Raw genomic sequence first — 24219 nt, 5'->3', positions numbered from 1 at the left:
AAGGTTCAAACAAAAAAGTCAAGTATATAAGTTTGGGTACTTTGATAAAAATTATGATCATCCTATACTCAAATCCCCATCCAAAGGTAAAAGAGGTAAATGGTAGCTAGACTTATGTTCATACATTTTGTTTTTTGCTTCTAGCTTATTTGTCTCGTCTATGATTGCATATGCTTATTTGAATTTATTGCAATGCCTAGTGTAGGTTTTCATATGGTAGGTTGCTTGTGTTTATCTTTAACCTATGAGCAACCTACATGGTTTATTTGTTGTGGGTTCATTTTATAGTACTAGTTTTTACAATTGGTATCTTTCATGTGCTATGATCCAATCTATATGATAAATCCCTATTGTTATCAATAACAAGTGCATATATCTCACAAGTATTTAACAGTTGTATGCACACATTTAGGGGAAGTTTATCCTATAGGTTGTAATTTTGAGACTAACATCTGTTGCAAGTTGTATCTCCTGTAGTCTCATGGAGCAATCAATATGTCCCCAGAGGTATGCAATGCTTCAATTGGTATCATTATCAAATCTTTTATTCATTTAAACTACCTCCATGTATAATATAGCTTAAACTTTCTATCTTGACATATTGTCTAGTTATGCATATGTTTTTTCTCAACATATGTATGCACATATATAGGGGGGGTTTAGCCTATATTATGTGAATTTAATAAATTATGATCCATGTGCATTTGTAGTGATATCCATACAATTGGTATCTTTTTAATTGGATCATGATTTGTGAAGCTCTCTCCCATATGCTATAATGTTTTTCCCTTTGAGTTCAACATGTGCATATAGCCTTTTTGGAGATTGTTGACAAAGGGGGAGAATTTAATGAACAAAGCAAGATGCAAGTTGAAAGATGAACAATATGGAGGAGATTATAGCAACTAGAAACATGTCTAGAAGTGCCAAAGTTGACAAAAGAGGAGAAGAAGAAGCTCTTGCATTGGTCTATTAAGGGAGATAATGGCGATGGAGAAAAGAGGAGCCACAACAAAAGGGGATTAAGTGGTAATAACATGCATCCAAACAATGTGGTAAGACTTTGTGCTCGCTTTTGATCTTTACATTTGGTATCATTTATTATTTACCACTTGCTTTGGTTGTGTTGTCATCAATCATTAAAAAGGAGAAGATTGCAACGAAAACGACCTTATTAGGCTATAATTGTGATTTTGGTGATTAATGACAATATAGTTAATGAGACTAACATGTTTGTCAAGGATATATGTTAGTAGGTCTCATGGATGCAATACATGAAGAAACCACTGCAGCCGTGACAAAGTTGGACTGAATTGGAGAATTCTCACGTAGATTTGTCTCACCGGATGGTCCGGTGTTGTGGATGTTGAGCTCACCGGAGCATATTTGACAAAGGGGGGGAGGCCTGAAGACCTCACCGGAAGTTCCGGTGATTAGCAAGTGTACTCACCGGAGCAATTCTTCCAGAGAAGGGTGCCGTGCTGAAGAATGAAGGCTAAGACTCACCGGATAGTCCGGTGATCAAAGCATGGCAACACCAAAGTGTTTCTGTCCGGAAGGCAGAATGGAACAACCCACCGGATAGTCCGGTGATCAGAGGAAGATACATGCTAGAGCATTTCCACTAGAGAAGGTTGCAGCCGTGGAAGATTGAAGATCAATATGCCGAAGATCCGATGATGAAGCAAGCTACACCAAAAAATACACCGAACAATGAACAGTGCAAAGAGGCAGAACGAAGTTCAATGCATCGGATAGTCCAGTAATGAAGTAATGTGCATTGGATGCTTTCACCGGAGCAACTTACATAGAGAAGAAGAAAATGCTCATATGGCTCAGGATAACTCACCGGATAGTCTGATGATGGAGATGAAATATACACCAGAGTATCTAGTATTCACAGAGGCTTGAATGGGGTTCCAACGGCTAGTTTATGAGAGTGTACTCATCAGATGATCCGGTGTTAGTACTATTATTCTCACCGGATCATCCAGTGTTAACAATTTTTCTAAGTCATTGGGTTAACGGCTAGTGAGCGGGTTTGAGGCTATAAATACCCCTTCGCTCAGTCATTTGAATGTGTGGTATGCTGCTGGAGTCTAGAGGAAGCTCATATACACTTGAGAAGACATCCAAGACACCAAAGTGCTTAAAATGATTATCTAAAGCAATTAAGCACAAGACTAGAGAGTGTTTACTACTTATAGGCCTAGAGTGAGTTGTAACTAGGTGCTGCAGCTTGAAGAAGGGATCAAAGAGTGATCCTACCTTGTACCTTTTGGTACGTCAGCGCCTTGGAGTCTTGGTGACTCGTCGGCATCTTGGAGCTTAGTGGTTCAAACTTGTTGACCCTCCAGCTTGGTATGGAGCGGTGGCAAGACACATGTACGGGGACGCAAAGGCCCTTGCCTTGGTAGCTCAAGCTCCAAAGTGATTACGGTGGCAAGTGATCAGAAGAGAAGCTAGTTGTGAGACCTTACCTTGGTAGCTTGGTGGCTCATTCGGGTGGAGGCATTGTCTTTGTGACTTGGTGGCTCAAGAACCGTGACCGGGTGCTGATTGAGAGCATATCATTTGTGAAGCTCCAACATAAACTAGGGGTGATAGACATGCCATCGATACTATGGGATAAACATCCTTGTGCTAAGTTTGCTCTCTCTATCTTATTTACATTTCCGCATTTACATTCTTGCAATTTACCTTCTTAGATAGATTGCAAGCGCTTTGATCGATAGAGTATGCACACTAGATAAAATTAGAGCACATTTAGATAGAAATTGATATAGGTTTATCTTGTATAGTTTTTGGAGCCGAATAAATTCTAAGTGTCCTAATTCACCCCCCTCTTAGGATGTCACCGATCCCTTCACCAGTGTTGCTACAAGCAGATACCGCCGTCGCCCCATGCCGCCACACACACAGCTGCATCCTCCACACGCTCCCATCTCGGGCCCTCGCAACCTCCGCCATCCTGAGCGCCATCACCGCCCCCGTCTCCACTAGTGGACTGGTCAAAGATTGAAAATCTGATGGGCACCAAATGGGTGCTGGTTCGGGTGCTATTTTTATCCATTTTTTATATCAGGTTTGGATCAGATTGAGGCTGTCGGATTTCGGGTCAGGCATGATTTTGCTCCACCTAGACCCGACCCGACCTATTTTCAACCCTACGTCTATCAAACCTCGCCGACTAAACCCTCATAGTGGTGAACTTCCGCTACCTAGCACATAGAAATCGCGTAGGTGGCCCCCTAAGGCGGTTCTATTTGTAAGTGAAATGTGGATATTTGTTAGGGGTGTATATGGAATGGCAAACATATTTTACTCTGCAATATGAAATGTTCCTTACATTTGTGAACAAAACCATTCAAAAATATGTCTTCTAGATGGATAAAGGGAGTATATATACACGAAGCACATGTATACTAGTTACCACTGCCTAGCTAGCATCAGGTCCAAAACTAACATCAAAATTCGCAAGGTTTCCTTAAACACAACAAGAACAATTAAATACATTGTTCTTACTATCGTTGAAGAGGATATATAATCAATATTATATATTCTATAAATATCGTATATCCATAAAAAGTATATGAGAATTGTCTGTATTATTCTACTCAATCCAGAGCTAGTCGTGGCCATAATAAAGTAGGTTATGGAGATAAAATACAAGGGAAACTAATTGTACCGAATAAGGAAGCTATCCCCTAATTCGGTAAGAATTCCAAAATATTCCGGAATGTAGCAAATTAAATAGACTACGCCCGGAGGAGTCCAGATATGTCACACCGTAGTTCTCCTGACTATATAAGACATGAAAAGACGCACATCCAAGGACAAGCAAAGAGAGAAGTCAATCCAATATCAGATCAATCAGAAGTCTTTTTAACACAATTCTCTCCTTCAAAGTTTCAAAATCGTGAACGTCAAATTCTGTCTAGTTAGATAGAAGACCAATATTTATTGAAGATCCATGATAAAAGTAATCCCCATCCAATTAGATCTTTAGCAATAGGAATGCAAAAATCCATATAGTTTTTAGATTTAAATCCACACACAACCTCTTTTATATTTTATAGTCTTAAGAATAATCAGAAAAGATAGGATGTAAGAATATTATTCAATTCATATTCTTGAACTTGTATAAATCTGTGTCATAGCTCATGAGTGATAATATCACTGTTTATTCATATTCTAACAATAGGCAATCGAACATGCAGAATCAACCACCCCAAGAACCCAAGCATTCCTTTCCTTCGGAACTTGTACTAATAATGTTAAGGGCCATCGATCGACATGATAATTAAATAGTGGAACACGGTCGAATTAAGCCCCCCATCCTTACAACAGTAACCAGATGCATGCATTATAATAGCTACCTAGTACTACTACTCTTGTCAGGGAGACATGCCAATCTTTATGCCTGATCCCGTGAGCTGAACTTGGACACATGGGTTGACCAGGTCCACCTTTCTTACATCATGGGGCAGGTACGTGTACGAAACAGCAGAATAAAGTGTACGTGTCCTACTCTTAGAGATCGTCAGGAATCTTCAGTCAGTCAGTCAGTCTCCTGTGGTCCTCATCATCAGTCGTTTATAACCTCCTGTATTATCCGAACAGACTTGCAATGCACACTTTTAAGCCTCTAACTAGCGGAAGGAAATTTTATGTAATTTGGTTTTATAAAAAAAATTCTTTTTTATATATTACATGTATTTTTTATTTCTCTCACTTGCATATGTTAATCGTTGAATTAGAGAAGAACAGTATAGATCACGATCTCGTAAGAATTTTCTGGTAAAAGATCTTATAGAATTTTCTACCCTAATCAGCACACGTCTACCACCCTGTTTTCTAAACTTTTTTTATAATGAAAAATGTAACGTGCGATCTTGTAGGCTGTTAAATAAAAAACCAGTGAGTGAAGCTATGTTTCGAAGATCGTGTCCATGACCTGAGTGATACTTGTTTGTGAACAACGAGGGTAAACTTGTGGGACTGGAATCCCTCAATGGTAAGAACAAATGACGCCGAGCCGAGCATGTTGTACCTGAGTGAATTGTTCTAAAGGGAGGAATCATGTAGAAGAGGAGAATGTGTGGCAAAACTTGATATATGCATGAAAATCACCGCAAATTATTGGCCGTCATCTTCACCGTTCATTGGATGGAAAATGACTAAGAACGAGTTCGTTGATCCAAATAATAATTAACTCTGACAAGACATAGAAACCCCTTTAATTCTGTCGGATAAATTACTTTCCAATCATATTCTTGCAATTGCATTTTTCAACCTCTCTCTTATTCATGAGAGAGAACAAAAAGTTTTACAACATGCTTATCTTTTTTTACCCACGTGAATTGCACGTGCTAGCTAGACCTCTTCTAACTACGAAGAAATGGCATACTGACAGGACCAGAAGTTCAGAAACAAAAAAAAAAGGATCATCAGAACCATGATTGCACTCTGCAGGATACCTAATTTTACACTCTATGGTTTTGGGAAGATTAATGGATTCCAGTATTTCACACCTCTAAACACCAAAGGATGTGAAGATGCACCAGCTGGTGGGCCCGGGATTAGCAATTCCATACGGATAGGTCCCACAGAGAGCCCTGGGCCCACTCGTCATTGTCCGCTACGTTGCACTCCCAGACAGGTGGGGCCACGAGCATGGCCTCGGCCAGCTCAGCCCACATGTTGGGCGACTCAGCCGCCAGCTCGTCAGCGCCAAGCAGGACGTCCCATGCCACGCCGCTGAGCAGGTCGGGGCCGCCTCCGCCGCAGCATCCGCTGCCGGCGGGTTGCATTAGGAGGTCTGGCATGAACCGGACCTGGGCCGCCGCCTCGAGCGCGGCGGCCCGGACGTCATCGGGCTCCGCGGTGGCGGGGCGGCGGAAGCGGTGGACGAGTTCGGGGAAGTTGAGCCGGGCCTCCCGGCCGCGCAGGCGCAGCGCCGCGACGTCGTGCGCCACCGCGGCCATCTCCGGCGACTCGAAGCTGCCCAGCCAGATGCGCGTCTTCTTGCCGGGCTCCCTGATCTCCGACACCCACTTGCCCCACTTCCTCTTCCTCACGCCCCGGTACTGGCCGGCCACCTCCCCGGCCGAGACGCAGGCGGCATTGTCCAGCACCACTTCCATTGTTGCAGGGACCAAGCTTCTTCTTCCTCCTCTTGTTTTTGCAAGGAGTTGATGTTGCAGCGACGAAGTTAGCAACGGAAGCGAGCTTGAACCGTCTCAGGCTCTCAGCAGGAAGCGATTTTGCTTGTGCAGTTATAATGTAGTGAGAAGAGAGGGTTGGTGTTGGGATTGGGATCGAGGTGCATGTGTGCATATATATATAGGGAGAGAAGGAAAGAGAGAGATAGTGAGGTGTGCAGGAGTGAAGAGGAGAGAGAGAAGGGAGGTGTGCTGAAAGCATGGATGCATGCATGGGGAGGAGGACAAGCGAGGTGATGTTCGAGCTGGGGTGGAGACAGCTGGAGCCTAATACGTGTCCTTTTCCGATTTTATTTTTGTTCAGACGTGCGTATATATATGAGTGTTGGAATATAGAAACATGAGAGAGAGAGAGAGGAGATTGTGCTATATAGATCTTGCATAATCCACCGGCAAAAGGATATCAGAGATGTTGGTTTGCTTTAGCGCCGGGGGGGGGGGGGGGGGAGCTTCCTGGATAGCGCAGAGGTCTTGGGAGGTTTTCGATGTGGTGTACTTGTCATTCTTAATTTGTGGTATTTGCGTGATTTTTTTGTGGCGCCTGAATTCTATATGTCTGGGACTGTAGAAATTGGGTAGAAGTTGGGTTTTGTAGCTCTTTAAACTAAAGCAACCAGTATTGGCAGTTATCAATATTATATATTAACATGCTAAGAATCGACGAAAGCTGAGGGCACTGATCACTGTAGCTACGAAGCTCCGCCGTCCACGTGGCCCTGTAGTTGATGGTTGTGCCTTCTGACCAGCCACTGTCGTCTCGCAGTGCGACATGTGGCGCACGTCATCCTGCAGCTCACTAGCTAGCAGTGTATGTTATATTTTTTATTTATCTCTTAATTTTATTTACCGTATAAAAGTGGACTAAATTTTTTAAATATTTTCATAAATAAACTTAGATCTCACTACCAACTAATTTTAATTAGTTTGATTAAAAAATATACGCCAATATTTAATTAAAATTCTAAAAAAACTTTACTTTTATAACTTGTACCTATTTTTAATGCCTCAAATAAATTCTAATTTTTTGGAAAATTCACCAATATTCTTCACATGTGATATACTAATTTTTAAAAATATTTCTTACCCTAGGTTATTTGCTGAAAAGTGACTTCCTTTATAATGCACTATATATATATATATATATATATATATATATCATTTCATGTGATATTCTTGGACACCAATGCACTATTTGTGTACCATCCGCAAATCATTGACTCGCTAACAAGAGAGGTCATTGTTTGTGTGCCATATGTGCAGCATCATATCAAAGGGGATTTTATGCGATATAGCACAAGTATTGGACCCTTCCTAACCTATGATAAATTTACAACATATAAACAAAATTATACACATACGATTCCAACAAATATACATAGTCATATAATACACTATAAGATCTTACATCCACGACCGACCGAACAAATTGAACAAAGTACAACAACCTAAGCACAAGTTGCCTTGGACCATTCAGCAGGTGTAGGTAGGTTGCTCCAAGTTTACATAAGCCCCCCTATTTCCTACAAAATTGCATAGTTAGACAACAAACCAATATGTGTCTTATGTTTTGACCCTTAATTTGTTACATATCGTATTTCCTACTAATCAAAAACATCTCGAACACTACATTTTGATTAGAACAAACATATTGACCAGATCCAATGGGTCCTGAACCCATCAATCCAAACCGTAACTAGGTGGATCAGGAGAAAAAAAATATTTAAGAGTATTTTGATTTTTAAGAAATCCTAGTAAATGCCTAAAGGAATATTAGTTATACTGATAAATTAAATGAAATAATCTCAAATCCATTAAAAACTTCCAAAACTAAAAAAATTATACTAATTTTGTTGGGCTTGAATTTCTATCGTCTACATTTCCAAATTTTGTGCATGTATGAAATTGATACTGCTTTTCCTATAATTAACTGAATATGTTAAATATTGAAAAATTCATATCTAAATTCTAAGATATCCAAAATTAGTGAACACAATTTTTTTTATATTTCTTTTGTCATGCTGTTTACAGGAAAAAAAAGTTCAATCATGAAATGCACGACGGACATGGCATAGCGCGATTTCCATCCCTATTTTTAAATCTTATTTTGTCGAACAACAACATTACTGTAAATGTACTGCCCAAGTATTATCTCCTTTGCTCGAACCAAGTACTAAAATCCCATGGGCATGCGTAGGCGCACCAATCAACCTAGTATTTATTGCGAACTCCAATGTATTTCTGTTTGGCATGCTAAGCACTCATCGTGAGTAGTGCAGCCAAGCAGGGGCTCTTGCACCTCTTCTTCTTCCTCTTCCCTCTTTTTCTCCCTCTCTCTTTTATTCTTCCTCTCTCTCATCCATAGAAAAAAAATGTTGAGCGGCTCAGGGGGAACCCATTTGGCTGGGAAGTGGTAGGGGGGTTGGAGACCCCCTAGCCCCTCGTTAAATCTGCCCCTGTCCATCATATTATACATGGATTTATAAGATAGGGGAGTGTTAATTATTGCACTCTTCTCCATAGCTCGTCTCCAAATCTTTGACCATGAATCCATAAACTTTGAACTCAAAATAAACCAAGATTTAAACACAAGTCTATTGACTTTGAACTGGAAATAAAAGGATACTTCGAACACGAATCTATGAATGTCGAATTATAATATATGAAATTTGATCACGAATTCATGAACTTTGAACTCAAACAAACTTTGAAATAAAGGAATCTTCCATGCCCTGTTCAAAAGTTATTTCTACAAGATTAATATTTTAATGAAACTTATTAACATGAACCATCATTGATAAGGGGCATATCATTAGTGGTTTTTTTTCCGAACCGGCAGTGATAAGTGTCCAATATATATTTGACATGATCGTACCTATCCTAAGCGCCCGAGCTGAACAGAGAGGAGATCTATTTTTGCTTGATGCCGACCATTTGTGTTGACTTGTTGCTTGGAGGCTTCAAAAATTGGAGGAATTCACACATGCTCTAGGTGCTCCAAGGTTAGTAATTTTATCTATGTTTTATTTGTAGTTAAGTTTACCTGCTAGATTGCTCTAAGTTCTGAAAATAATTGATTGTTTCATGGTGATGAATTTTGAAGGAGCCAGAGCTCCCATTGAACTTTAATTTAGAAATTGGTTTGTATTTACCTCATTGTAGATATATGGAGATCTCTTAGATCAAGATATAGCTCCATTTTAAGGTTTGGACCTAGTTCAATTGTAGTTTATGGTGGATGAGCTCATAAGGGAGATTTGTTTTTTTAGATTGTTCATATAGTTAATAATATAGCTAGGTTATTAATAGGTATCTAGATAGATGAGTTACCTAGATCCTTTATATGAATTCACATTAGCTACGTATGAGCATATTTTAATTATAATTACGTATCATTACATAATCTATTATCATTATTAATTTAGTGAAACTTAGATAATTAACACAATATTATATGATCAAGTATTAATTATTAAAATTAGTTCTTAATTTTGATTGTTCTTATGAAATATAGATAGATTATTGGTTTAATGGATATTAATTTTTATTTTTTAGCACTATATTAGTATTTGATGTTTATTAATTTAATGGATTTTAATAAGAACAATCACAATTAAAACTAATTTTAATAATTAATACTTGATCATATAATATTGTGTTAATTATCTAAGTTTCACTAAATTAATAATGATAATTTAATGGATTTTTAATAATGAATAAAGCAATACATGATCATTTATTTATTTAGTTTATTATAATTAATTATAGATGGAGCAGAGATGGATTTAAGATGTGGATCGTCACTCCCTAGAATTCATTAATGATATTATTGCTTTTCTAAGAATGACTATGGAGTACAAGTCACACTACATAGGTTGTCCATGCGTTGATTTTAAGAACAAGAAATAATTTTCTACTATAGAGCAGATTCATTCACACTTGATTTGAAGGGGTTTTAAGCCTGACTATACATTTTAGACCAAGAATGGTGAAGATAAGATTATACAAGAAGGGCAAAACATTATCCAAGAAAAAGAAGACAACGATATGCCTGCTGATGCAGGATATGGTTCTAATACAGAGGTTGGACGATGACAACGAAGATGATCTAGATCAGATGTTGCATGATGGGGAGGGGGACTTCACCAGTGAAAGACAATAACAAATGTTCTAGCATATGGTACACACGACATAAGAAACCAACATTAGTGACACCGTATTAGCGACAATTGACTAGAACCCGTCACTAATGACCTATTAGTGGACCCGTCACTAATGTCACCCTAGGCTGGGACCTGTATCAGACCCGTCACTAATAACAGATCATTAGTGATGGGTGAGAAAATCACCCGTCAGTAATGACAACAGTGACGGCTTGTGATGACACCGGTCATTAGTGACGAATAATAAAAACACCCATTACTAATGATTTTTACATGAGTGATGGGTGTTAAAAAAACATCCATCACTAATGTGCGGAGTTATGTGTGAATGTTAGCTATGGACCTGAACTTTCTATCTAATTCGATGAAGAGCTAGCTCACGTCCATCGCGCTAGCCTTATCTCCTCCTCTCATGAGCTCTCTCTATCTCTATCTCTATCTCTATCTCTATCTCTCTCATTGGAGGTCACGTCGCCAGATCTGCTCGAGGCCACCGCACCACAGGCCCCACCATCGACAAGATTAGCTCGAATCCTCCACAATGCAGGCCCCGTCGACCGGATTGGCTCGAAGATGCCGTGATGCAAGCCACCGCCGCTTCGCTAGAGGACATGGTCGCACAAATCTGTTCGAGGCCACCATTGCTTCGTTGGAGGTTGCGGGCTCACAGATCCACTCACAGTTGCTGCCACTTCGCTGGATGTCACCATCGTTTGGATCCGCTTGAGGTCGTCATCACACGGATCCGCATGAGGCCGCCAACGCATCACTGGAGGTCTCCTGGATCCGCTCAATTTCGCCACCGCATCACTGGAGGTCATCATTGCTGGATTCGCTCGAGGCCGCTGCCACTTCACTAGAGGTCGCCATTGCTCCGATCCGCTCGAGGAAGTCGCCGCTTGGCCAGAGGTCACCGCAGATCATATTTGCTCGAGGCTGCTGCCGCTGCCTTGATCCACTTGAGTGCACTAGAAGGGAGAAGCCGCTGATGCCATGGAGGGGAAGGGAACCAGGGAGGTCTGGGAGGAGGAAGGAGGAGTGGGGAGGAGGGAGGAGGCATGGGAGGGTACAACCAGGCGTGCACGACGGTGGTGGCCAAGCATCCACTGCACCATCCAGGCATGCATCCATGTGTGCGTCCACATCGGCGACCAGTCGTTCATCCACGGTGGTGACCAGGCATGCATCCACGACGACTTCTGTGTGGATGAATCATTGTTCATGTCTGGATGGATCATCTATGTACATCGAGCAAGATTGTTCTATGTGGATGAATCATTGTTCATGTCTGGATTGTTCGGTCTGGTCAGCTCGATGCAGAGGCTAGCTTCATGTAGCGGCTCGATGCAAGCTGTTTCTTTTTTTTTGTTTTTTAATTACTCATTAGTGACGGATCTGGATCCAGACCCATCACTGTTAACGGTCATCAGGTCTAGATCTAGACCCGTCACTGTTAACGGTCATAAGTGATAGGTCTAGATACAGACTCATCACTAATGTGTGTCATTAGTGACGGGTCAAAACTCATCACTAATGAGTCCACATTAGCGATGTGTTCAGAGTAACGGGTGTTGCACCTATCACTAATGAGGGTTATGACCCATCACTAATCTGTATTTCTGATGTAGTGACATGACTTAAAACACTAATGTTCTCTAGCTGCAAGGAGTGCAGAAAATTACATACCGTGCTTTCACTGCTACAATAGAAGGTAAGCAATGGTTGTTCTGATAAGAGCTTCACATAGTTGTTACGTCTCTTATATGGTGTGCTTCCAGAGAGTAACATGTTGCCTAAAACCACATAACAAGCCAAACAGATTGTCTGTCCATTGGAATTTGAAGAATAAAAATATATGCATATCCAAATGATTGTATCATGTATCAGAAAGAGTATACGGACTTACATATGTGTCCGGTGTGCAAAACATCAAGGTACAAGCGCAATGCTATTGTTGGGATGAACCGTAAGAAGAAAAGATCCTACTAAGGTGGTGTGGTATTTTCCTATAATCCTCCACTTGAAGTGTTTGTTTACAAACAAAAGGTATGCTCAATTGAGAAGATGGCACGGCAAAGAGTGTAAGAATGATGAAATGCTAAGACACCCTGCTAATGAGTCTCAGTAGAGGAACATCGATAGAAAATATAAGAAGCACTTTGCATATGATTCGAGGAATATAAGATTTGTATTGAGTACAGATGGAATAAATCTTTTCGGCAAAAAGCGATATCTTTAAGCATGGGAGGAAGTTTCTTAAAATAATGATCTCGTAGAAAATATTAAAAACAGGAGTTTCTTAAAAAGTTTGGCTCATTTGTATGAAGCACAATTAAAAATAATTAGAAACGGATAATTTGATCTCAAGTTAGTAATTTTTGGACTACACATAAACTATCTGGGTGAATTGTGTGGCTCTCCATCATCCGAGGAGGGTAATATTTAATCATCAAAATCTACACAACATGACGTTTTGACCACGTACGTGCACAGAAAACTAGATCCATATATAAACAGACCAACCTTGTTATTATTAGTCCAAAGAAACCTTTGTAGCACTTTCAAACAGCTGTAAATACAGTAACATTAACAATTAAAAAACTTGATGTGGTTTCACTTACCACTCAACACGTGGCAGACCAAAGTCTCTCCACGTCACTCACCACACCTTCTAGAATTCTCACATGTTCTTATTTGACGTACATATATTAGGGTCACTCTTCGCCTGATTCTCAGGTGGGACTACAGAACTGGACATATGCACATAGCTAAGCGAACGGGGTCTCTTTGATTATTTTTAGCACGCGGTAAACCTTACCGTTGCGATTCGAGAGATACGGCATCATCGGAGGTCTCCTCTTGAGGATCCGTTTTTCGGACCGACATGTGGTAGCTTTTTATCTCTCGTGACTCAGTGATATTTTTTAGTTTTTTTTAAGATAATGGATCGAAATATAACTTCTGTATCTCTACTAACAAGACGACAAGACGTAATTAAGCTACCACCAATGTATAATTAGAATGATAGGTTTAAGTTTCGTAATTAAGCTTTTTAACTTGTTGGATGTGATACTGAGCTTGCTGATGGAGCCCCCGAAAAGGAAACAATGTTCAAGACAGAGAAAGGGCGTCACCATCGCATGATGCGGTTAGTGCTGGAGAGGCTGGCTTGCATTAGGGGTGGGAGCAGTGGCTACTAGCTAGCCGGAGAAGCGAGAAAGCATGGGGAGAAAGAAAAAAATAAGTAAATTTTAAAAATATATAATTATTTTAATATATATTAAAAAACTACATCTTCTAATGTTTATTTAAAAATATAATTATTTTAACATATTTTGCAAAAATTATAATTTTCTCATCGTTGACCCACCTGTCATCATCTAGCAACAAAAGGGCTCACGGTTAATCCTCTTATTACATGCTACAGAGAATAACCGATAAATCCACGATAAAAAAGTTATAGTTTTATACAACATATGTTAAAATAGCTGTAGATTTTTAAAATAAACATCAAAAGTTATAATTTTCTATAATATATATTAAAATAGTTATAGGTTTTTAAAAAAAAATGGAAAGTGAACGGAGAGGAGGAGGCTGTGGCAACACGTGCGGCATGGTTTGACCCTGGCATGATAGCTGTCCGTACGCCTCCCACCGCCGGTGTGGGCCACCGGCCACCGCTGCAAATATTGCAAGCAGTTTCAACTAATGTTGCGTTCATTTTGACAACTTGCCACAGCTCCACATTGGCCCTTTCACCGGCAGCTCCCAGTTCAGCTTGACTGTATTTCAATTTTTAAATCTGGTTTATATGACTTACCTCGTGTCTACCCAAAAAAAAAAAAAAAAAACATTCGTATCTACATATGCGCAATGTTGTTATAGTTCCTGTGGGGGAAACTATTCATCAGACACTCAATGGATAACAATGTATTCAACAATTGTAAGTATAGTTGATTGATTTGTAAAAAGACTTGTAAATGTGTGCACCAAGGTTAACAATTTTTGTTAGTTAACAGCGGTTATGAGCCATACCATTGGGGCCCGGTAAAACCAAAAGTGGGTCAAAAAATTCGCCCTCATTCGACCAAGCTTATAAATAGTGTAAGTAAACTTGTAGATATGTATAAATTCAACCCCATTCAAACTAAGGCATCGCAGTACCGACCGCTCCCATCACCCTGCTCACATCTCCAGTACGGGACGACTCCATCGATGACCACCTTGATCCCATCGCTATTCTTGGCGCCTCCCCAGTCTTCATCTCCAATATGCCAATGTAGTTGTCCATATTCTTCAATCTTGTAGCCTTGCATAGTAGCCTCCGGTTCTTCATGGTCTTTACAACTGACTGCTCCAGCACTTATATCCCCTTCCATGTCTTCCCCTGAAAACAAAGAGAGTTTCTTAATTTCCAAACATATCACAAACTAGCAGCAGTAAACATATTCATCAAGATATGCTCATTAACTCGTACCATAAATTTATTACTCTAGCCGAAACTGTTCTTCTAAAAGTTAATTTCAAATTAACCCCAATAAGTATATATGATTGATTTGTGACTTGTAGTGTCCAGTAGATAAAATCTTTTAGGTGTCCGATGATAGCTTGAAGTTGTGTTGAGAAAATTAGGATATTAATCAGCTAATTATTGTTGTAACAAAAAAAATCAAATGAGCTTTACGGAAGCACTAAAAATGTGAGGGAATCAGGACACTAGAGGCTGGATTTGACCAAGGCCGGTCCAGGAGGGGGCAAGTGGGGCGGCCACCTTGGTCCCTTAAAATCCAAGGATCGCTCTCATATAAATATATATGTATATTACTTGTGACCTAACAAATAACGGTTCAAATTCTAATTGACTGGTAGCCACAATTACATAATCGTGCATGTGCTTTGGCCTTTGACTGACCCAAAAGAAGCATCCTTGCTTCTTTGGTTCCTTCATATCAGGTTAACACTAGTCCAAATTAGCAACCCTCTGGTGTGCAGAGAAGTCGATGAAATCGCTTCCTCTCATGCAATCCTGCCTGCTTCGTTCGACAACGATCAGATTCAGTGACAAACATAGTGACGTCAACAACTCAGCGTAAACCATAAAGGCCCTAATTGTGACTCGACAACTTGGCGATCAGCGTTCGCCATTTGATTACCCCAATTATAATGTTTCCATCCCCTCCTTTTCTGCTAAAACGAAGGTATACCTAACGCCAGACCTGACGTATGATCATCTTACTCCGGTTGTCTCTAACCCAAGCTTTAAGGTTGCCCATCTATTGTAGATTTGCAGTAAGCCATCAATTGATGGGTTGGAGATATAAATGCTTGCGAGTTCCATGTAATAATTGGTAAGATTTCTTTAAGTTAATTCGTTGCGTTTATAGCTTCGCACTAGTTTTCAACCGTTAAAGTAATTTTTTTCAATTTTCAATATGTTCTTGATATCATGTCTTCTAGAAAGCATGCATCTAGTAGCAAAAAAGGAAAAAAGAAAAAAGAAAACGAGTAGATGAGTTGGTAGAATCACAGAACAAAGCCATTGATAATTTTTTGAAGAGTAATACGGGTAATTCAAGGAACTCGGATTAGTTGGCGATAGTTGTTATGGAGGAACAAACTAATGGGAATTCAGAAGATCAGGACCCTGTAGAAGACAATATTGATATCAATGTGGATGATAACAATGTAAGTGGTCACGAGAACATATGTAATTAATCCGCTTCTGACTGTGGTGTCAGCTGAAATAAGCCTTTCAAAGTTGAAATTATTGAAGAACTATTTGTGTGTATAATTTCCCTTTAAGACGTCCCGACTGAATATTGGTACATGGAGCGAACATAGCCCTCGTAGGGCATATATGTGATTTTGATGATTAAAGACAACATAGTCATTAGGACTAACATATTTATCAATTATATGCTTTAGTAGATCAAATGGATGTAATACATGAAGATGCCACCAAAACTGAACTCAAGAAAGATTGAATTGGAAGAAGTCCCAAGAAAAATGTTCTCACCGGATGGTCCGGTGTTGCAGCAATTGTACATGCCGAAGCATTTATTCAGAAGGGAGGCTTAAGGTGTTGAACTCACCGGATGGTCCGATGATAGGAACTTGGCAATGTTGGAGTGTTCTTTTAGAAGAAGGTTTAAGTGTTTGAACACGCCGCATGGTCCAACGCTCGGTATTGTATACGCTGGATGGTTGCACCGGAATGATTTTTCCAAAGAAGGTTTCAACGGCCAGTTTGGCATGGTTGTACACGCTAGATTGTCCGGTGCTTTGAAGATCTACATGTAGAACAATGAACAATGAAGAAGTGGATCAGTCAGCTCGAATGTACACATCGAATGGTCTGATGATAGAACTGGTGAACACGCTGGAGAATCCGATGTTCACATGTTCCACGAGTGGGATTTCAACTCCTAATTTATGGAGAATGTATATGCCTGATGGTCTAGTGAGTACAATGTTGTTTACACCGGATCAATCAGCGTATGCAGAAATGTTGAGTCATTAGAGCAACGACTAGTTCACGAGGTTGAGGCTATAAATACCCCTCCACTAGATCATTTGAGGGAGCTGAAGTCCACAGAAGTTCATAGACACTTGAGAAGACATTCAGGCACCAAAGTGCTAAAAGTGATCATCCAAGGAAATTAAGCACACGATTAGGGAGTATTAGTGCTAATAGGTCTAGAGAGAGTTTTTGCTAGGTGTTGCTGCCTAGAGAAGGGATCAAGGAGTGTTCCTATATTGTACAAAGTAGTACACCGGTACCTTAAAGTCTTGGTGACTTGTCAGCATCGTGAGCCTTAGTGGTTCATGCTTGTTGACCCTCTGACTTGGTGTAGAGTGGCGGCAAGACTCTTGTATGGGGATGCGGAGACCCTTGCCTTGGTGGGGATGCGGAGACCCTTGCCTTGGTGGCTCAAGCTCCGAAGCAAAGAAGATGACAAATGACTGGAAAAGAGGCATGTGGTGAGGTCTTGCCTTGGTGGCTTGGTGTCTATTGCCACTTGAGGTCTTGTTGGCTCAAGGGTCATGACCGGGTGCCATCTGAGAGTTATAGCCTAAGTGGCTGCTCCAACATAAACTAAGGATGGCGTTTATGCCACCGATACCACGGTATAAAAATCTCTTGTGCTAAGTTTTCTCTCTCTACTGTCTTTATATTTTCACATTTACATACTTGCAATCTACCCTTGCGTGTTTACCTTCCTAGAGTAGTTTGCTAGGGTTAGCTATAGGTTACAAACCTTTTAAACGGTAGAGTAGACACACTAGATGAACCTAGAGTACATTTAGATAGAAATTGATATAGGTTATCTTGTGAAGTTTTTGGAGCCGGTTAATCTTAAGTATCCTAATTCACCCCCCTCTTAGGATGTCACCGATCTTTTCAATTTGGTATCAGAGCCAGGGCTCGTACATTTCACAATGATACGCCAATACAAGTGGCATTTGAGCTGTGTTCTCATTTTGATCGGTTAGGCTTCACCGCCTAGTGAGTTGTGACATCTGAGGTCGGGATGGATACCGGTAGTGCTCCATGTTTTGACGCCACTCACTTCCCCATTGAAAAATTCTAATAACTTGTTATTTGCAAGCTAAAGGGTTAGATGTTTGGAGAGTCACTGAAGAAAGGATGAAGCAACATATCACAAACGAGGGGCAATTCGATGCTTTAGCGAAGAGTATCATTTTATCATCTCTAAGCATTGGTGTATTTAATCGAGTATATTCTCTTACCAATGCTCGTGATATTTGGACTAGACTCATTGAAATATATGAATGCACAAATGATGTGCGCAATGAGAAATATCATGTTCTAGTCTCTCAACTTAATAGCATTAAACAACTTGCCTATAAAAGTACTAATGACATGTACTCACATTTGAATATTCTTGTTAATGAGATTAATAGGCTATGTTTGACGCTAATTGGAGACAATCAAGTGGTGAGAAGAATACTTCAAGCTCTTCTTCCAAAGTACAAGTTGATAGTCTCCATCATCTATGACAACAACGACATCAAGAAGATAACTTCAAGCTAAGTACTCGGCAAGATCAACGCCCATGAGATGACTATGAACATGGGATTGAAGCTTCTTCCTCATCAAGTGCTAAGAATCTTACTCTCACAAGCAAGCAATGTCATTGCCCATGCATGAAGGCGAAGATGAGAAGGCAAGAGCAAGAGTCAAGCTCAAGCAAAGATAATGGTGATGAAGATGAAGAGAGCGATGAATAAGATGAACAAATCACCTTAAGTCATGAAGAGATGGATCCTAAGGTCGCTAAAATCATTTCACAAGTGGAGAAGAACCTCAAGAGGATCTCCACCAAGATTAATCATCCAATCTCTATGAAGAACTTGGTCAACACAATTGATCATATTAAGATAGAGAAGAAGACTAAGAACAAGAGGGAGATAAGGGGAAGAGGCAAAGTATTTACAAGCATAGTAAGATGGGTGAGTGAAGATGAAGATTTAAGCTCAAGTGATGATAGTTTCACCACCCACTCCTCTAAGAGAAACTCTTCCTCAAGGTCATCATCACGCAAGTTGTCATCACACAAGTGTCTTATAGCTAAAGGTATGGAAAGCAAAATAAGTGATGATGAATCCGATGAGGATTCACTCTTCCAAGAAGAACAACTTGATTTGATCAATGAGCAGCAAATGGTCTTAAAGAAACAATCTAAATAACTAAAGAAATTCAATACCCTTAATGAAATTCATGCTACCTTTGTCTAATCATAAACAAGTGTTGAGCAAATTTGAATTTCTAAATAAGGAGCATAAAGAGCTTAAGGAAAAATTTGAGGATATTGAACCTCAACCTAATGTCCCTTTGAAGCAATCTACCTCTATCTTTAATTTTAATCCTAAGGTAGATGCTTCCACTTCTTATGATAATTTAATTGATATATCTAGCTCACCCCTTTGTAATGAGACATGTATTGAGAATATTGTTGTAAAACCATCTAATGAACTCATTGCACAAGAAAATAATGAGCTCAAGCAATAAGTGGAGAAGCTCAAGAAGGACTAGGCAAGGTTAAAGGGCAAGAGTCATATCCGATCTCCTTAAGATAATTGTGACAACATGGTGAACAAGCTTACAGAGGGATTCACCGTGATATGTTTCAAGTGTCATCAAGAAGGCCACAATTCCTTCCAATGTAAGCAAGTCAAAAAGGAAACCATAGAGAAGAAAAAGATGATGAATCTCTCCAAAAAGACCTCCAACACCTACAGCAAGCCCAACTACAAGATCAAGATCAAGAGCAACCACTATAAGCTCAAGAAGAAGGATAATAGAAAAGTGGTCGCACACATGGTTAGGAGAAAGGACCCGATATGGAACCAACACATTTAGGTGTCGAAGGAAGTCATCACTAACATTCAGGGGCAATAATTAGTTTGAATTCTAAAGAAGACTTGAAGTCCTCGGGTCATTAGAGATTTGGAGATTTGGCACACAAGTGAAAGTAAAGGTTCAAGCAAAGAAGTCAAGTGTACAAGATTAGGTCCATTGATGAAGATTATGATCATCAAATACCCAAATCCCCATCCAAAGATAAAAGAGATAATTGTAGCTAGCATTTTTGTTCATGCATTTTGTTTTGCATCTAGTACCTCTATCTTGTCTAGGATTGCATGTGCATATATCAATGTATTGCAATGTCTAGTGTAGGTTTATCATATGATGGTTGCTTGCGTTTCTCTCTAACCCATGAATAACCTATATGGTTTATTAGTTGTAGGTTCTTTACATGATATGTTTCTTCAATTGATATTCTTTATGTGCCAAGAGTCCAATTTATAGAATAAATTCTATATTGTTATCAATGACAAGTGCATGTCTCTCACAAGTATTCGACACTTATATGCACACATTTAAGGAGAGCATATACTATGGATTGTGATTTTGAGACTAACATATGTTTCAAGTGATATCCTTTGTAGTCTCATGAAGTACTCTACATATCCCTGGAGGTATGCAAATGCTTATTTGTCTATTAGTATCATTGATGTGCATATGTTTTTCTCTCATCATATGTATGCAAACATATAAGGGGAGTTTAGACTATATTATATGATTTTCATGAATTATGATCTATGTTCTTTTCATTTCAATTGGTATCCACATAACCATTTTATTTGGATTCCTACAAGTGGTATCATCTTATTGGATCATGATTCATGAAGATCTCTCCCAAGCGCTCCAACATTTTTCCTTGGAGTTCAACATGTGTTTGTAGGTTTTTTCAGATTGTTGATAAATGGAGAGAATTTTGATGACCAAAACAAGATACAAGTTGTAAGATGGCATACCTAGGGGAGAACAAGCAATGGAGCAAGATATCTAGGGATGCCAAAGTTGACAAAGGGGAGAAGAAGGAGCTCTTGCATGGGTCGATCAATGGAGATAGTGAAGATAGGGGGAGAATTGTCTCCATGGCTGACACAACAAAAAGGGGATAAAATAAAGATAAGAATAAGGTATAACAAATATGAGATCTTTCCCTTATAATTGCTATCATAGTTTGTTCTTATTATGCATCCAAGCAAGTAGGTAATGTCCTGTGCCTTTTTGCATTTGGATTTCAATTGGTATATTTTAGTATTTTTTTTCTCTTGTTTTGGTTGTATTATCATCAATCACCAAAAATGGGGATATTATAGTGAACATGGCCCTCGTAGGGCATATATGTGATTTTGGTGATTAATGACAATATAGTCATTGGAACTAACATATTTGTCATGTATATGCTTTAGTAGGTCTCATGAATACAAAAATAAAAAAGCCAAAAAAGCCGAACTTTAAGAAATATTAAATTGGAAGAAGTCCCAAGAAAAATGTTCTCATCAGATGATCCAACGCTTCAGCATTTGTACACATCGAAGCATCTGTTCAGAAGGGATACTTAAGGTGTTGAACTCATCGGATGGTCCGGTGATGGGAAGTTGGCAACGCTAGAGTGTTCTTTAGAAGAAGGTTTAAGTGTTTGAACACACCGGATGGTCCGCCGCTCGGTATTGTATACGCCGAATGGTTGCACCAGAATGATTTTTTTAGAGAAAGTTTCAACAGCTAGTTTGGTGTGGTTGTACACACTGGATGGTCCGGTGCTTTGAATATCTACACGCCAGACAATGAATAGTGAAGAAGTGGCTTGGTCGGCTCGAGTGTACATGCCGAATGGTCCGGCAATAGAGCTGATGAACACGCCGGATGTTCTGCAAGTGAGGTTCCAACAGTTAGTTCGTGGAGAATGTACATGCCGCATGGTTTGGTGAGTACAATGCTACTTACATCGGATCATCTGGCGTATGTAGAAAAGTTGAGCCATTGGAGTAACGATTAGTTCATAGGCACCTCAGAAGACATCCAAGCCACCAAAGTGCTAAAAGTGATCATCTAAGGAAATTAAACATAAGATTAGAGAGTGACTAGTACTAATAGGTCTAGAGAGAGTACGTTGTTGCTAGGTGTTGTTGCCTAGAGAAGGGATCAATGAGTGTTCCTACATTGTACCAAGCGGTACGTCGACACCTTGAAGTCTTGGTGAATTATCAGAATGGTGAGCCTTGGTGGGTCATGCTTGTTGACCCTTTGACTTGGTATGGAGTGGCAAACTCTTGTATGGGGATGCAGAGACTCTTGTCTTGGTGGCTCAAGCTCCGAAGTGAAGACAGTGGCAAGTGACCGGAAGAAAGGCTTGTGGTGAGATCTGTTGGATTGATCTCAGCTCTAATGGTCACATATCCCAACTAACTACCAAGTCCAAGGGGGTCATGTTGCCCTCATCCCGCGCTTTGTTCGAAAGCGCAACCAACCATTCGTTGCGGTCTCATCTTGCGCTGTGCCACATAAAAAAGGGTGAGCCGACACCTCATGGGCTAAGGTTCCTGTGAGGTTTAGCCTACCCCACACAACCTAAACCCTAACGCGATCATAAGGGTGTAGCAGCGAGGCGAAGGCCGCCACTGGACTTCTCTAATCATCTTCGTGAAGCTCTACATCACACCAGTCACACCTACGACCACTATGTCAAGCCCACGACAACATCACCGACGATCTATATGGCTCCGATTCTCATCACCAAGCACGACCATGCCTACTTCACCAATCCACATCTCAGATCACTAATGGCGTCTCCGAACACAGGTACACATTCATGCTTCCGCAATTATGGGTGCTTGATTTAGAGCTAGGCCATCATGTTGATTAGCTAAGGTTTAGACCCAACAATTAGTATCAGAGCAACTCTAGCCTCTGATCAAGTCCTTTTAGACCTAATTAGATCAAGTTCATGTTCGGATGATGCCTTTTAATGATCAATTAGTCATGTGTGATCAAGTTTATGTTTAATTGATGTGTATTAGGCTCGGCTCGTGATAATAGGCCCATATTAATCAAGGCTTAGCATTGTTGTTATCAATTAAGCATGATTAGGCCCTAATTGCTTCTGTTTAACGTTTAATTGATGTGGATTAGCCCTAATTAGCGTCAGATTAGACTCACATGCTCATGAATTCGGGGTTTTAAGGCTCAGATTAGATGTATTTTTTTTGCATATATGTGTGTTCTTGCATGCTTTTTGCTCGGTTTGGGGAGTTTCAACTTGGGTAAGCATGATAGGAGGAGTATTGGGGAAATCATGAAATCCTAAGCAAAAACCTTAAGGAACCCCCAATTCCCTCCGGAAAGTCAAAATCCCCAAAACCCTAAATCCCCTTTTGGCCCTAAATCCCTAACCCAAGGAACTCAACCAAACATATGCGGGACATGATGTTTATGTACCCTTTTTGTGCCCTATTGTCGCCACCGGAGCCGCAGTGTTCATCCTCTCCTGTGGGATCCCCTTCTTGTTTGGTTTCATCATCGCGGGTGTGGTCCTCTCCATCCTTGTGTACATCTTGTGGATGAATCTGTGTCTTCCTCGCGTGCTCATCGACATCTTCACCGGAGTCCCCCTCTTTCGCCGCATGCATCGGGTGCTGTCGCAGACCCACCGATGATGCCGCATGTGAACTCCGTCGCATGCATGCGCTAGCGGTAGATCTTAGGCAGCGCCTCTATAGCTTCACTCTGCCTCTCCTTTTCTCTCCCTCTTGCCAACGTCGTTGTGCCACCAGATCTCTCTCGCACGGCCACCGCTCTCTCACGCGTAGTGACATCGGAAAGGGAGTGGGGGAAATGAATTAGGTTTAGGGTTATGAGGGTGTCGCGTTTTTGTTCTGGGTGAAATTGCCGGTGGACCGTTCGATCGCGATGGATAGCCAGGATGCGTCGCGGGGGCACGGGGGCCTTTAGGCTGAACGATCCTATTGGGTCGTTTTCTTTAAGTTTTGGGCTTTTACATTTTCTAAGGACATATCCAGTGAATTTTTAATGTTAGCCACTTATGCACTAGATCATGGCCTAAAATTAATGATGATTAATGCAAAAAATCACGATTAATTCTCTGGACAAATTGGAACCAACGAGAAGATTTTTTCGGAGAATTTACAATCAATTTATGTAGGTTCATAATTACCTTCTTACCAAAGTTGAATTCAATTATGCACCATTTTATGTGTTTAATCAAATTCTTTTTCGCTTTCTGCCCAACGGTGATACGGATTAGAACTTTAATTTTTGCATAACTTTAATCAGACCAACGTAGGGTTATTTTCATGTGAATTATTTCTTTATGATAAAATTTCTAATCTAACCCATTTTTTCTCTGCAACTCTTAACACTTCCTCTATTGCCGCCACAATTGACGACATAGAGTAACTTATGGGGAATAACTTTCCCACTTAGAAAGCTAAAGTTA

At 40.2% G+C, this 24219-nt stretch overlaps 1 protein-coding gene across 1 annotated transcript; it reads right to left on the bottom strand.

Annotated features, from left to right (window-relative positions):
- Nucleotides 1-5559: 5559 nt before the first annotated feature.
- LOC133887514 (ethylene-responsive transcription factor ERF022-like) lies at nucleotides 5560-6337 on the bottom strand. The gene has a single exon (XM_062327493.1). The coding sequence runs from the start codon at nucleotides 6144-6146 to the stop codon at nucleotides 5583-5585; it is 564 nt and encodes a 187-aa protein (XP_062183477.1). The 5' UTR covers nucleotides 6147-6337; the 3' UTR covers nucleotides 5560-5582.
- Between the last annotated feature and the right edge of the window lie 17882 nt (nucleotides 6338-24219).

The sequence above is a fragment of the Phragmites australis genome, chromosome 12, assembly GCF_958298935.1.
Source record: "Phragmites australis chromosome 12, lpPhrAust1.1, whole genome shotgun sequence".
Lineage (NCBI taxonomy): Eukaryota > Viridiplantae > Streptophyta > Magnoliopsida > Poales > Poaceae > Phragmites > Phragmites australis.
Note: the sequence above shows the minus strand (reverse complement) of the source record. Positions and strands in the feature narration are given on the sequence as shown.